The 15,834-nt window shown below is 40.7% G+C and overlaps 2 protein-coding genes across 2 annotated transcripts in view; both read left to right on the top strand.

The window, feature by feature from the left end:
* The first annotated feature begins 1,395 nt into the window (after positions 1 to 1,395).
* RIPPLY2 (ripply transcriptional repressor 2) lies at positions 1,396 to 3,515 on the top strand. The gene is made up of 3 exons (XM_031610843.2): positions 1,396 to 1,628; positions 1,709 to 1,773; positions 3,208 to 3,515. The coding sequence occupies exons 1-3, from the start codon at positions 1,458 to 1,460 to the stop codon at positions 3,371 to 3,373; spliced, it is 402 nt and encodes a 133-aa protein (XP_031466703.2). The 5' UTR covers positions 1,396 to 1,457; the 3' UTR covers positions 3,374 to 3,515.
* Positions 3,516 to 3,920: 405 nt separating this feature from the next.
* The window catches only part of CYB5R4 (cytochrome b5 reductase 4), a 28,822-nt gene continuing 16,908 nt past the window's right edge, over positions 3,921 to 15,834 (top strand). The window contains exons 1-5 of the mRNA XM_031610841.2: positions 3,921 to 4,069; positions 4,493 to 4,646; positions 7,203 to 7,303; positions 9,366 to 9,450; positions 13,002 to 13,043. Of these exons, the coding sequence (XP_031466701.2) occupies positions 3,995 to 4,069; positions 4,493 to 4,646; positions 7,203 to 7,303; positions 9,366 to 9,450; positions 13,002 to 13,043 (457 nt within the window). The 5' untranslated portion in view covers positions 3,921 to 3,994. The remainder of the gene's footprint in view (positions 4,070 to 4,492; positions 4,647 to 7,202; positions 7,304 to 9,365; positions 9,451 to 13,001; positions 13,044 to 15,834) is intronic.

Here is a 15,834-nt window from a genome sequence, read left to right as displayed (position 1 = left end):
TCATAGAATGGTTTGTGTTGGAAGGGACCTTTAAGATCACCTAGTTACAACCCCCTGCTATAGGCAAGGACACCTCCCTCTAGACCAGGTTGTTCAAAGCCCCATCCAGCCTGGCCTTGAATGCTTCCAAGGAGGGAGCATCTACAACCTCGCTGGGCAACCTGTTCCAGCGTCTCACCACTCTCACAGTAAAGAATTTCTTCCTAATATCTAGCCTAAATCTACCCTCTTCCAGTTTAAAACCATTTCTCCGCATCCTGCCACTATCTGCCCTTATAAAATGTCCCTTTCCAGCTTTCCTGCAGTCCCCCTTCAAGTACTGGAAGGCCACTATAAGGTCTCCTCAGAGCCTTCTCATCTCCAGGCTGAAGAGCCTGAGCTCTCTCAGCCTGTCCTCATAAGGGAGGTGCTCCAGCCCTTTGATCATCTTCATGGCCCTCCTCTGGACTGGCTCCACTAGCTCCATGTCCTTCTTGTGTTGAGGACCAGCATGGACAGTCACAAAGTCCAGCAAAATTATTGCATAAATTTTATTCTTTTTAACATTTGGTTTAATCCTAATATCCAATTAAGTTGAACTTTTCGCTGTGAAATGCATTTTCCCTTAATTACATCTGAAGTTGTAATCATTACCATGGATCTTCCATGGGCCAGTAAATGAACTGGGTCTGGAGCTCTCCTTCCAAATCTAGTGAAGATTGATCCCCCCACCTGCCCACCTCCTCAGGGCTGTTACTGCTTACTGCCTCTTATATACGACCCCTACTGCTGCTCATATGCATCAGCCATTGCAGTTTCACAAAGAAAAGAAAAAAAAAAGAGAGAAAATAAAAATAGAAAGGAGCTCCTCTGTGCTGAGGCATGCAGTATGAGTTTGGCATAAAACCGTGCACACAGAGCAGCTGATGCTGGCAGTGGGATAAAGCACTAGCAGCATATGAAAATAAGTAAAAGAGGGCACTTTTCCTCGGTAAGGACACCCTGTTAAAAAGCAGCTCTGCTAGTGAAACCATATCTCAAGAGGCGGAAAACGTTACGGGAGCGTATCAGTGAGACTATGCCAGTGATGGATTAGGGAAATAAAGACCCTTGCCAGTGTCACCGTCTTCACCACCTCGGGCCGTACGCAGGGGTCGCCTGGCGACCTACGGACGCGTCCCGACAGCAGAGGTCCGCTCCGGGGCTGCCCGGTGCCCCCTGCCCGGTGCCACCCACCCCGCTTCCAGCCATGTGTCCGCTGCGACGCGCTTCGCACCGAGCTGCCGCATCTCCCCGCGGGGCCATTTGGGCCACGCACGCGTCCGCTCTCCGTGTTGACACAGCGCGCATTCCCGCGGTGCCTTTTTGTTGACGGCGCTGGCAAACGAGCCGGGGGAGGTGGGCTCCGCCGCCGCCGGCACTGCGGGGTATAAAAGCCGCCGGGCCGGGGGTGCGATGAGGTATGGCTGCGGTGTAGCATGGAGGTTGGAGCGCTGCGCTGTGGCTGCTCACTCTCAGTGGCGCTGCCCCCGCGGAACTGCGCTCGCGTCCCGCACGACTCCGCGCCCTTCGCTTCTCTCTCCTCTTCTTCTTCCTCGCCCTGCCGCTCAGCGCCTTTCTGGAGGCCGTGGGCGCTCGGCCCCGCCACGGTGAGTGGGGCTGCGTGGGGCTGTGCGAGGCTGTGCGCCGTGCGCCGTGCGCGGTGTGATCTCTGCTTTCTCATCCCCAGGTGCGCAGCCCCTGTGGGCTGGCCGAGTCTTCCGGAAAGCTGGCTCAGTACGCGCACCCCGTGAGGTAAGTGGGGAGAGGGACTTGGGCTGCTCACGCATTGACTTTTTATTTACTAGTTGTGGTGGCAGCAGGGTTGGCTGAAGCAGTTCGGAGCTCTCGCTGCCGTGCCCAGGGTTAAAGCAGGAGCAGAGGATGGTCCCTGCGGTGTTCTCCCAGTGCAGTACAGCCATGGGAGCAAGTAGCAGGAGCAGGATGTGAGCGCTGCCAGCTCGTGTAACCACTGCTGGAATTAATGGTGAAGGCAGTGATGCTATCTGCATTGTCAGATGTGAGAGAGAAATGAAACAGCTCCTGTTGAATCTGTGGGAAAATCTGTATTTGGAAGTGCCAGTTGCAAGGTGGTGAATCTTACCGCACAAGATGTTCTAGGTAAGATGCAGCTTTCTCCCTAACCTAGGCTCTGTCTGACAAATGCAGGTCAAACAACATAAGCCATTGCACTGGCTCAATGCCCTGATGCTGTGCCTGTGCATGAGTGAATGCTGCAGGGAGCACTGGGAATGCAATGATAAAGAACAAGTGTGCTTTGTGCTGCAAAGGAGGCAGTGTTCTATTAAACCATAGCCTAGAAAGCATTTTTGTACTTGCTAGAAAACCCTCATTCTAATTCTGTTCCTTAATGCAATTCTGTTACGAGCAGTCTGTAGAAAGCACTTAATTTGCATTGTGCTAGTCTTTTAGTGCCTGGGATTTCTATTGTTTCTTGCAGCTACTTCCAAATGGTAAGCAAGAGGATGTTAGTTGAAAAGGCACAGAAACAGTTGTGATGTTACTGCAATATATATGATATATACTAGCTGATAGCTCTTGCTGCACCATATTGTCAGTAATTTTCATCCTGATTCCTAGATACAACACAGACTACTTTGAAATCTAATCCGAGGTAACAACTTCGGTAAGAAGTCAGTGGAGGATTCTGTTTACAAAGGCAAAACTTTAGTGGAGTATCAAAACCTGATCCTCTGAGGCTGTCATCGTTCCTTTCACCTTGAGACTTGCCTCAGACCATAGTAATATCACCCGAAATCTATCCATCTCTAATAAAACCACTGGTTTAACCCAGGTTCTTTGAGAATGCTATCTTACACCCACTGTATCCCCAAAGAACTGTTTCACTTAGAGCAGTGTTATTTGGGTTAGGTCCAAAAGAATACTGATAATGGGGTACCAGAGTGATAAGCTTCAGGTATGGATCCCGGAGTTTAGAGCAGTATTGCTGCAACACTGCACGTAAAACACAATTTTTTCTCTCTTCAGGTAGAAATATGGAATCCAGAGAATATATTTCTACTTATATGTGGAGAATGCTTAGTCATTGGCCATGTGAGGGGAATGCTGTAGGAAGTTTGTCTAGCAGAACATCACTGTTCCTTGACTGTCAGCCTTCAAGTAGCACGTATAATAACAATAAGGAAACTTACTCTATGCTTGTTTCAGACTATTTTGGCCCAAATCAAGGTGCTACGATTACCTGTATCAGGAAGCTGAGGCACTTCTGAAAAACTTTCCTGTTCAAGCTACGATTTCTTTTTATGAAGACACAGACAGTGAGGAGGATGAAGGTGAACTGGAGCAAGATGCAAGAGCAGAATCACATTGCTGATGGCAAGAAAGGCCAATCGAGACTACTTCTATTAAGCTTACTATAAAAAAAACGTATTATAGTATTTTTAAAGATAATTTATACGTATGTAAATTATTCTTAATAAAACTGGAATGTTTTGTAATTTTATCCGAGCCTTTGTTCTAGTCCTGACTCGCTTTTGGGCAGGGAAAGTATTGATGAGTAATATTTTTATTTATTTAGTCTGAGGTCCTTTATTTTGCAGACCGTAAACACCGGTTTTAGGAGCAGCCCCCCTTACTGGGGAGGGTAAGGCTGCAGGGGACCTGCCACAGCTCAGCCCTGAGCTAACGGGAGAGGGAAGCGGGGTACGTGAGAACAGCCCTGCAGGCACCAAAGCGGGGCGGGAGGAGCTCCGGGCGCGGAAATGCCGCTCCTAGGAGTGCAGACTCCTGGGACTCCAGAAGCTTGCGGGCTGGTTGCGGGCAGCGCTGGTACAGCTTCAGCCCGCGGGAAGCCAGCATGGAATGAGCAGGGGAGGGCCGACACCCCGTGGGAGGCAGCCGCCCTCGTGACGGGCCGCTCCCGCCCATCGAGCCGCGCCTGCGCGCTGTGCCGGAGCGCTCCGCCCGCCCGCCGGGTGCAGGCCGGGCCGGCAGGATGCTGAACGTGCCGCCGCAGGCCTTCCCCGCGCCCGGCTCCCAGCAGCGGGCGGCCGCGGGCGGCCGCACCAAGGTAGGGCCCGCGGAACCTCCTCGGGTCGGGGCTCTCTGGCAGCCGGCCCTGAGGCCGTCACGGCGCGGCCCTGCGGGGCTGGCGGCGATCCGCGGCCGGCCGGGTTCGGGGCTGGGCCGGGGTAGCGTAGTTATCTTATAACCGCTCTTCTCCTTTTAGCGGGGCTCACAGCGCTTCTTGCGCGGCCTTTCCGTATCGTCTCGCTTTTCTTCAGGCTTTAAATGTTTGAGAATCCTTTTGGCTGGGTTGCAGAATAGGGAGCCTCCTTAAGCAGCTTTACTGCTGGGTAGGGCACAGAATGATCGTGAAGAGTACGGGTTATTTCTTGTTTTGCCCCAGTCTTCCTTGGGAGCTTAGAACATTTCAAATGTTTCTTTCTCCATTTAGAGTTTAATAATGTTTGTACATTTTGTTATTTTCCAGGTTCCTTTAAAACCAGGAAGGAGTCTTATGGATTGGATTCGATTAACTAAAAGTGGAAAGGACTTGACTGGTTTAAAAGGGAGGCTGATCGAAGTGACCGAAGATGAGCTTGCTAAGCACAACAAGAAGGAAGACTGCTGGATATGTATAAGAGGTTGGTTACTGCCATGTTGCTTTGCATTTGTTGCCTAGCCTCTGTTCTGTACTTGAAACAAAACAACAAACTACCACCCCCAAAAATCCTCACCGCAAAACAGTGTGTTGTCATCTGTGTTTAGACCAGGTGTAATGTTGACGTAGTAGGACACAACTTGGTCCAAGTTGGCAGTTTTATGTAACAACGCTATTCTTCGCTTTCAGACTTTTTTCAGGCAGTCTTTAAAGTTGATGTACCTGACACTTATGTGAAAATAGTACAACTTAAGAATTTGGTTGACTGTTCTGACAGCATCTTAGCAAGAATAAGACATTAAAAATGCCGACATGTACTTAAAGTTTTTAGAGTGTGTATCATCCTTAGCAGCTGAAGATTTTTTCACTGGTTGCTTTAAAGCATTTAGAGTCATAAAAATATGTAAAGATGTTATTTAGATCCTGTAAGATGGTCTCCAGAAAATGCATGTATGTAAGCCCACGTACCACTTCATACAATTTAGAAAGGTGAATGATAATTGCCATTCAGATAAATCTCTGCCTATATCTACAGTATATCTGTAGATACACTGTAAATATCTGTGGTAACTGAGTCATGCTGTTTGTTTATTATTACTTTTATGAAATTTTAACTCAAGTTGAAATTATTATTTATTGTAAGATGACAGCGTGCTAAAGGTAGTTTGGAGCAATAGACTTGTCTAGATGAGTATTTTCAGTGCTGAAGATGAAGTTTCTAGTCTAGAAAGTAGCAAAATACTTGCTCTGCTGTTTAATTGTTTAGAGGCTAAAATACAATAATATTGCTTTGAATTTGTTATGAGATAACCTGTTTTGTGGAAGTGCTGTTAGGAAGATCAGAGTGGCTAACATGACCTGTATAGGAAAAGTGCTTTGTTTAATGGTAACTTAAGGAATTTAATGTCATCCATAAATTCCTGCAAAATTAAGAAGCTCTTGACAAGGATGACTGTTTTTGTTGGGTCAAAAAGGGGAATGAGAGTGAGCTTTTTGAGCAAAGTGGTAGGATTGTTAATGCTGTGTGTACTGCTCTTGCAGATACGAGCAGAACTATAATGAGAGGAGAGCTAAAGAAAATTCATTTACAGTGTAGATTTGTTTATATACCTTTCAAAAATCCACATCTACTCTACTACTAGAATCATTGCTAATTAATGCTTTCTAATCTCTTACTCCCCCCCAGACTGCCTTTCTGAGGTATTTGTGTTCGTGTAGTTAGACTATGGCTCTGTAGTAAAAAGCAAAAATTGAGAGCAATGTGAAGAAGAAGGGAATCAGGAGCTAACTTTTTGAAAGTCAGTAGTGTGATCACCAAACAGAGTTGTCCTATAGGGCACAGATATATAAAATGGGATGGCAGGGGGTTAAAGAACAGCATATTAGGTGGAAATCTGAATGTTTTGTTGACATTCAGGAGTTCTGAACTGTTTAATTCTCCCTCGTGCATTTTCTTATGTGCAGTAACCAATCGTGTACACAAGATGGCGTACTGGTTACATCTCTCCGAACGTTAAGTCAGTAGAGTGTGCAAAAAAACCTTTCCAGTCCAGGAGGATTGTTCTTACCAATTAAGATTGTCCCAGGAATGCGTCTCCCCTCACCTAATGCTGAATGCCTTCCTTTCTGGAGTAATGTAAACTTTTTAAAAGCACACAGTACTTTTAACAGGCATGGTTTCACTTTAGTAACTTCTTGTTTAGATAGTGTTTAATTTTTTTTGAAATATTTTGCTATGTAGACCTGCAGTAATCTCATAAGAAGAAATGTCTGTGGTGAAATCTGTTTATTGCTGCATTCTTCAAACTCTGATTACTCTGACTGTGTTTCACTAATTGGTCTTCATGATTCCAGACCTACAAAGCATTTTTTTAAAAATCTCACTAAAAATACAGAGTAGTGCTTGTGTAAAATGAGTGCTGAATCCCTTTATTAAGACAAATTTGTCATCAGTGTTATCAGCCTCTAATAAGCTCAGAGTGCATTCAGGTTTTTTGTAGTGCTGAATCTACCCAGGGAACATTTTGTTGATGATGGTGGTAGCTTTTATTTTCAGAAGACAGTTTCTTCCCATAGTCATTCCCATACTCCCATACTTCATAGGTGAATGACAGAGAAACAACTTTAACAGCACTTCAGCAGTGACTTAATTCAAAGGGATAACAAAAACAATTCCCTGCACTAACTGTCTCAGTTCTGTGTCTCTATTTAACTGTCCTCTAGCTCTCATACACATAACTAGACCATGGCACCTTCATCTTCAGGTGTTTATTTTGTTAGTCTTAAACCTGCAGGGTTTTTCCAGGTGTCAGACCTGCAGTACCACAAAACTTATCCTACTGAACAACTCTGTGTGATATGTTTCATGTCAGGTTCCATACGGTTGTGTGACTTCTGTTTCTGATTCTGGAAAATCATATTGCTTGCTATTACACTGTGTAATAGGTACTAATCTTTCCACTGTTTCTGGAGACAGTTGAATAGTTGCAATGGTTGTAAAAAATGTTACTCACATGATCTTATATTCCATTTTCTGCAGGACACGTATATAATGTCACACCATACATGGAATATCATCCCGGCGGTGAGGATGAACTAATGAAAGCAGCTGGAACTGATGGTACAGATCTTTTTGACCAGGTGAGAACAACTGGTAGTGAATGACACTTCCTAACTAAAAGATATTTTGGAAAAAAAAAAAAAGCTTATTTCCTGATTATTTTGGGTCCTCCCAGTGGAAATGATTTGAAACATTTGAGGTCTAAGCATAGGCAATAGTTCACTGTTCAGAATTGCACTAATGTGCTGAAAGAGAAACATCATTTAAATTTTGCATCAAAAGTCAATAATGAAAGTGTTGTTTTATGTTGAGGTTTTGCTTCAATTTGACCATTTTAACAAATTGATTGGTTCTTAGCAGAAAAAGCTATTAAACTTCAGATTCCTACCTCCTTAATAAATTACCCTATTGACTAATTGCTGTCGGTTGAAAACCATTTTCTTCTCAGAGAGCATTCATTATTTTTACAAATACTTTTAGTGTTTTTCCGTCTATTAACTTAATTACTGCATTATCAGTGAACAAAGTACTAAGGAAAAGGTTCTGGGACTGCTATTAACTCATTGTGAACAAATCAGAAGATGACAGCTGGTCTCTTCTTTGTTCACCATTTCTTTAAGGCTGAAAAGAAGGTCTGCAGTCTTTCAGTAAGACCTGATTTTGTAGGAGGTGGTTCACTGAGTTGGTCTTTTTGAAAGCAGACGTTTTTCCCATCTCCTTGGCTCACAGGGTTTTCCTGGGAAACTGGGGAAGAGCAGAAAGGGAACATCCTCTGTTTCTGAAAGAATTCCATCATTTCTTTACAGTTCTTACATCACATTATGTTGTGTCTTAACTTGCAAAGCGTATTTAAGAATGAATGTAAATAAAGGAGAGATGTGATGTGCTTTGTTTTGTTGGTTTTGGTTAATCTCCTGAATGAAATGTCTGAACACAGGATTTGGGTATATTTCTCTGTTGGTCACAAATCTGCTCAGGTTTAAAGAAACTTGCATTTTCACTCCTGAAAATTTGTGCTCTGTCAAGTTGTGGCCTGAAAGTCTGTAGCTAAATCACAGTCAAGTATGGTGTGATGTGCTCAGAAATGGGAATCCTGGCAACAAAGATATTTCCAGAAGCCCAACAAAGTGTATCTGGACTTTGTAACATACTTGGTACATTCTTGTTTGTTTGTTTTGCCACAGGAGTGAGAAACCACCTCCAGGTTTTTGTTTCTGGCTGATGTCTTTCCAGTTCTGGAGGCATTTCTGTTGCCTGTGCATTCTGTATCAGTTAGATACTGATGTATTTAAGAGTTTGGTAGGTTGCTGGTGTTTCTTAAATTTCTAAAAAACGTAACTCTCACTCAAAATTTTTCTTTTCTTTCCACTACCTGTGTAAAATGCAGCTACAACTTGTGGATGGGACTTCCTTATCTCGTTTGTTTAGCTCGTCCAATTGAAAGTTTTTATTTTTAAATATCTTTGTACCTTTCAAATATGTCATGCTGCACTCCTTTACCTTTTCTCTTCCTGAGGTGTTAACCTGAATGCCCAATCAGAGTTGGCTTTTCTGCCATCTATTTCCTATGGAAGTTCTACAGTTCTGGTCTGTAAATTATTGCTCTTTCATCACTTTATTTGGCTTTTTAAAGTAATTTTAAAGAATTATTTTCCAATAATTCAATGATTGTCAGACACAAACAAACAGAAATGCTCCAGCTTCATAGGAGATGTCGATGTGCCTAAACTACTCTGCTCGGTTTTGTTTCCCTCATCAGTCCCTTTCCCCATATTCGTATCTAAACAAGATTAATTTCCTTTGTGGTAAGGACAAACTCTATTATGTTGTAAACACAATAAAAACACTATTCTGGAACTTTTTCTGTCATTAAAGGTTGTGATGTTCAGGTACTGCAAAACATAAAATGGATAAATTAAGCTACTGTCACATACTCAGGGTCTTTTTGTGTGTGTGTGTGTTTAAATACTTGTCTGCGAAAGCAGTAAAAATACACACTGAAAAATGTGATCAATTGGTGTCTGGGTTAAAAACAAAACAGTAAGGAATGAATTATATTAGCTGTTATGCAGAAATGGTGTTTGTATCTTACAACATAATAAAAATTACAAAAGTTGTGAAAACCAGTTTTTTTTAATATAGGTTCATCGTTGGGTCAATTATGAATCGATGCTGAAGGAATGTCTTGTTGGGAGAATGGCTTTCAAGCCTATTGCTGCTCCAAAAGGTGAGGGCTTTTAGAATGAAATAATTTCTGATAATGCTTTATTCCAAAGTTGTCTGGAACTGCAAGAAATCATTGTATTTACAAAGAGCCTCTGTATTTTGATACAGAGGTGAAGGCTGTTGCATATACGTAGTCTTTTGGTAGTATATACCTGAAGAAGAAACTATTTTACATGTGAAGACATTTATAAATAATGTGCTGCTATATTTTTCTTTTGCTGTAAATCATCAGAAAAGGGTTATATGTTTGTAGAAGTAGAAACATATTTTTTTCCCAAGGATTGCTCTTTTTTCAGGCCCCAGCAGGCAAACTCTCTTCAACAACCCTCTGGTGTGATTTAGAGCATCTTAAAATAAGTCATTTTTTTTCACTTTGATGATTTCAGCCACAGTCATAAGTCTTGAAAGTTGCATTTGAAATGAGATCTGTGGACACAGTTATTGTTTTTAGAAAACTCCTTACTGGGCCTGCTGAAGTTTGAATTTATTTGGAGAAAATGTTGCTGATTCAGCAGGCTCATCAGAGCCAGGATAGCAAGAGAAAGTAGCATATTGTCTTAAAATGCTGGCAGTAGTTTCTAAAGACTTTATCTTCAGTATTTGTTTTGGTTTGCAGGCCACAGTGAAAACCACCAGTGTCTTGCAACCAGATACTATTACTGAATAGTGACCTTTAGCAAAACTGCTGTGAAAGCATGACAGAATTAATATTTGCAACTATTTTTCTCACCTTCTGTGGTATTCTGTAGGTCACAACTTCAGGCATCTCGTTGCTCTTCAACTTCTGACAAGGGAACATGGCATATTTGCTTAGTACTTAGATCCCTTTGTCATTAAGTTGAATTTGTTCTGTACTCAAAGGGAGATAGGATTTTACATCTCTATGTTGCTAGGTAGCTAATTTCATTATAGAGTTTTTAAGCTGAGTGCTGCAATGCAAGGAGATACCTTGACAGCATAACAGCTTCATGGAGTTGAGTTGTTATGGATATGTTACTGCCACTTTGTCATCTGAGTCACAAACATAAAAAAAGTAAACCTGACTTTTACCGATTTTGTTAGTGTAACTTTTCTGCAACTGGAGGAATTCTCATGGCAATGAATCAGTAAAAAAAAAAATAAACGTATCTTTGCTCCTGACTGCTACGATGGTCCATTTTCTGGTGTTTATTTTTTCTCTGCTTTCTTCTGTAGTAGGACTGCTCTTATCTGTTTTGCGCTAATAAAACTTGCAGGGTGAAGGTTACACACTGTATGAAAGTGGTTTGGTTGCCTGTGTCTCTTTTGGCCATTTCAGGCTTGAAAATTATTTTATTAATTAAAGAATAAAGTTGATTAGACCATGTTTACTGAAATTCTTTGTATCAAAATTCTCAAGACTTTTCTGTGGTTCATATTGGGATATATATCCTTTGCTTTTGAATAGTGAATTATCAAGCTCGTGATTGACTAGCTCCACTATCAGGCAGCAATTCTTCTTGTCTTTTCTCCTTCCAGAGGACTGCCTTTGACAAAGTTTGGATCTGAAAAAAAAAAAAAAAGAAAAAAAAGACGAAGAAGAAAAAGAAGAATAAAATACAGATTTAATATGAATGGTATAGAGAAGAGACTTCAAATTACACTATTAGTTGCTTTATTTTCATGGCAGAGGGTGAGCTTTTGACAGTGAAGCAAGCATTGGTTGGTACTCAGTAGTGTGCAGTGTAGGTTTGTTGCTGGTAGATTTGTGATTCTCAGTTTTGTTTCCTGTGTTCTGGAGTATTTTGGAAGATAGCATGGTTATTCATTCACTGAACTTAAAAGGACAGCAAAGCTTGTCCTTGCATGCTTTCTAAGAAGAGTCCTTTGAAGGTGCTGGTGATAGTTTTGCCAACTTGTCTTCTGGGAATGCTGTTTGATGGGTAGGGTTGTGACTAGCAAGAGATTCTGAAGTATCCTTTCTGTAGTGTTACAGTACAGTAGCTACAACAGTACTCAGGCATGTAAAAGATTATTTCAGAATCCCCTTTTTCCTGCAGTTTTCTCAACAAACCTCTACAACATTAAGCTTTTTTGTCATTATTGATTTGCTTTCAAGGTACTCAGCTGTAACATCTGTGCTAATGTGTACCTTGTTGGCTGTACCTGTTGATACTGACAATGTTTCTCACAGACACATCAGTGTCTGTTACCACTGAAGTTATGTACAGACATAACTTGGGAGTTGGAGTGCATGCACTTATTTGTACTCTGTCACTGATATTAAGCTGAAAGAGGTATAGTATGATCCAGGGAAAAGAGAGGAAGGGTAGTGTCTTGGAAATACTTTTTAAAAAGTGTCCTTGAATCTACAGTGCCAATTTCAGTGCTGTGTGTTAAAGTGAAGTGAAAAGAGAGTGTATTTTTGAACTGAAACAATTATTTTTTAATGACAAATGAGACTTTGTGACTGATTTGCCTATCCTAGCAGACGGCTTGAAGTGTATAGCAGAATATAGAGAAACACTGTTTAAAACAAAAGTTTGGGAGGAACTGTGCCATTCATCCTGAAGTGTTTTCACCTCAGTGTGGAAGTCTCTGATGAGGGCAATTCTTGTTCAGCTTTGAAGTCCTTTTACAGTACCGTGTGCTTGGTGGGTTGTTCCAGAAGCCTTTGTTTCATTGCTATCATGCTGGCATTTTTCCTCTATTCCTGACTGCTGCAATGGAGAGAATAGAGGGAGGGGTTCAGAAGCCCATAATAAGGGGAGAAACGTTCATCTTTTTGCTTTCATGAAAGGAGAATAAATTAGATTCTCCTGCTATCCCCTGACCTGTCTCTTAATAAAGTTGAATGCAGAAGGGGTCTTTGCACCAGTATATTTTGTGATATGTGTATAAAGGTGGAAGGGATTTGAGTACTTCCAGAGAACTAGAAGAAAAGTATATGACCAAGAGGCACAATGACTTTGTCCTTGATTTGAGCACTACGTATATGAATTGACACTATGCATTCATCTACTTAGGGTTTTCTTTTTCTGCTTCTTTTTTTTTGTTTTGTTTTATTGTTATTTGGAGTTAGCTGCAGCATACTGGAGATTTAATGAAAAGTTCAGATGGTAACTTGTCAAATAAAACTACTCAAGAAAAGAAACTTTCCTATGTTTCTGCCAGACGGTTTTGGTAGTGGTAGGTCAGATTTGGTGGTTACTGTATGTTGTCTTCAAACAGTGCCTTTCCAAGTCTGACAGACTTAGCTTCTTGGCTATGAAGCTTACTGTTACACAAGGAAATCTGTGCTGTTTGTTTTTAAGAGTCAAATAAGTTCTCGTTTCCTACCCTTTAGCTGTGCAACTTCTTGCATTTTGTATTACAGATTTTTTTTTATAATTATTATTACACATAATCTTTTGGAATAGTATCTGTGCTACTACATTTAATTGTGACTTCTTGTTACCCAAAGCATCCTGGTCAGTCTGTTATTGGTGCGGTTTGTTTGGAGAGCTTTACTTTGGCTTGTTTCTTTAATATGTTGTATGCAAGTACTGTACTGCAAGCTCTCACTGTCATGCTTGTTTTTCTTAATGCTTGTAGACATTTCTTCTACCCCGCCTGAAGAGAAAAAACAGCTTAATGGTAAGTATTACCACTACTTCTTCTGGAGTAATATTACCATTACTTCTTCTGGAGCAAGGTGGGAAGTGAATTGTAAACTTACCTGAACATTTTTTAATGCACAGTACTTATCCAACTTCTGTCTTTACATTTGAATCTGATTTTGAGACAGTAGTGATCTTGGGGAAGTCCAAAAGGCAAAATCCTAATCAGGCATTGCCAATTCAGTGATTTAAAGCATTAGAAGATGGCAGCACAGTAGTGCGGGAGAAGAAATAATGAGGTGGACAGGCTTTCTACTTGAGAAGGTAGATCAGAAATAAAAATGTGCTACTGAAATCTGCCACTACAGGAGTGCCAGGCTTTTTGATCCTTCTCTGTGTCAGAAAAACTAGGTGGCCATGGGAATTGAATTGCAGAAATGTGACAAAAAAGTTGGATAATGCATAGAATGAAGTTGATCACTGGAAAACGAGTTGAAATAGAAATATATTACTTGAACATAGCGTGGCTGAATTACTTGAGGTGTAACCATGTGAATAAGTAGATTGTTAATTGATGTGCTCTAAGAGGAGCAAATATTCTGTTCTGTGATACAGGAGGTTGACATTAGTCCTTGCAGAGATAGGGAAGCAGTCAAGCTTTGTACAAGCCTTTGCTGAGCCTTCCTTGTATATCAGGAGTAGCTTTGATTGAAAGTGTACAAGAACTATGTATTTGATTTTGTTCTTTTTAGGAAAAATTAGTGTGATTAGTAATGATTAGTCATCTTACTATACAAAGAGCCTTCCTAACAGAATGTGATTTATAAAGTCCAATCAAATGAGGTGAGCCGGGGGGTTTGCAGGTAAAGGAAATAAAATGAACACTTGTGAAGGGAAATAATGCAGTTTGATCTGGAGGCTGACTTTTAAGCATGAAAGGATACAAACTGGTATCTTACTTTCTTCTTTTCTTACAGTCTTTCTTGCCATCTTGTGTTCTGTGAACATTGTATCTCATACTTGATTTCCAAAAGGCAGTTTACTTTGCAGTATGCAGTAGCATTGAAGTACACAAAAATACCTTTGAGTTAAACATATATCATATAGAAGTAAGAAAAACTGATTTTTTTTGTTGTTGTTCCTTTTCTCCTATGTATCCTTTTACAATGTTAAGCTAAACTTTGTGACAGGGTCTGCTGCCTGACTTCATCAACAAACATATTGGAACATATTGATCCTGCTTTGAAAGGCAGGAAGAACTGGAACACAAACTCAACTTTATTATTAGAATTATATCACTAGGCAGCAGTTATTTTGATTCAAGTAGTAAGTTAAAGATACCATCTATTTTGGTGTTCATCTCTTCTTGGTTAAGAAGGATCATGAAATAACTTTTCTTGTCTAGAATACATGACTCCTCAGGAGGCAGGAAATAATTCTGATTGTGCTTTCCAGTGAAGCTGCCAAAATGCTGATGCTTGTTTCTTGTATTCAGTTTACCTGTTTGATATGGCTTCTTCCAAAACAGGAAAGATTTTTGCACTGACTTTTAACCGTTGTGGACATACTTTTACCTTGTAAGACTTTCTTCTTATTCTGTTGTTGCCTCACTTTGTAGCTCTTGTAAATTTAAGTCAAAATTAGTCTAGAAATAAGCAGCACTGTCTGAAAGCTATAAAGAGAAACCTGTGTGGGCTCTTTTTTTTTTTCTTATCTAGAAAGTTGTTGGTATGGTGAAGACATTTTGTTGTATTGATCCAAAACATATAAATAATAATTGTATTGTGTAGTGTGCTCATATCTATTAACTTAAATGCATCCTTGATTTTTTGTGAAAATCAACAGCCTGTAGTGTAAGAGACAATGAAAGCTGAAGTTTCCAGGATATACTGCTCATTTTAAGTCTTAAAGGCAGATATGTTCCTGGACATCTCTTCATGTTTGAGTTTCAAACAAAAGCAATAAAAATTTCAACACACTGTTATTTCCAAAGCATACTTGAAAACTTCATATTCGTTTGAAAGCAAGTATCAAAGACATACTTTAATAATGAGCATTCCAACCTTGTATATTCAAGCTAAACCAAATTTCTTATGTACTCGAACTATTAAGATGCATATTTCTGTAATATTAAAAGTAAAACTAATGACTTGGGCATTTGCACCATCTGAAAACAAGTTGGTGTTTGAGTATAAGCACATCAGATGGCGTGGAAAAGAGTGATGGGAGTAGAGCTTGAGTTAGGACTTCAAGCACAGAAAACTAAATCTTGTGGTTCAAGCAGCTGAGATTATTTAGTGTAAGTAATGTATGCATTCCTATTTTTCCTAGTAATGCTTAAAGTTTATAAATATGGATTAAGCTTATTCTTGGCCTTCAAAGAAAATAACAGATACAGAAAGTTTTCACAGAATCTTAAAATAGTTTAGGTTGGAACAAACATCTGGAGCTTGTTTTGTCCAGTCCTCTGCTCATGTCAGGAGGAGCCTGGATGTTAGATCAAACGGCTATGAGCAACACTGCCATCATAGAAAGAGGAGAGTTTGTGGTGGTGGTGTTTGCATGTGTTTGTTTGTTTTTATTAATATAAGGAGATTTTTTTCTGTCTGCTATTGTCTATTACCTTTATTTGTTCCACTCTGAGAAGAGTTCTGCCGTCTTTTCCATACTTCCTTCTCTCCAGCCCCCCTTTTTGTTAGGTAATTGACGGTTGCATTAAAACTTCCCCCATAGTCCTTTCTTTTGCATATGGAGCAGGCCCAGTTCCCTCAGCCTCCCTTTGTTCTTTGCTCCAGCCACTGACTGACTTGGTAGCCCTTTACTGGATT

This window comes from Phasianus colchicus, chromosome 2 (assembly GCF_987193195.1).
Source record: "Phasianus colchicus chromosome 2, bPhaCol1.hap1.1, whole genome shotgun sequence".
Taxonomy (NCBI): Eukaryota; Metazoa; Chordata; class Aves; order Galliformes; family Phasianidae; genus Phasianus; species Phasianus colchicus.
Note: the sequence above shows the minus strand (reverse complement) of the source record. Positions and strands in the feature narration are given on the sequence as shown.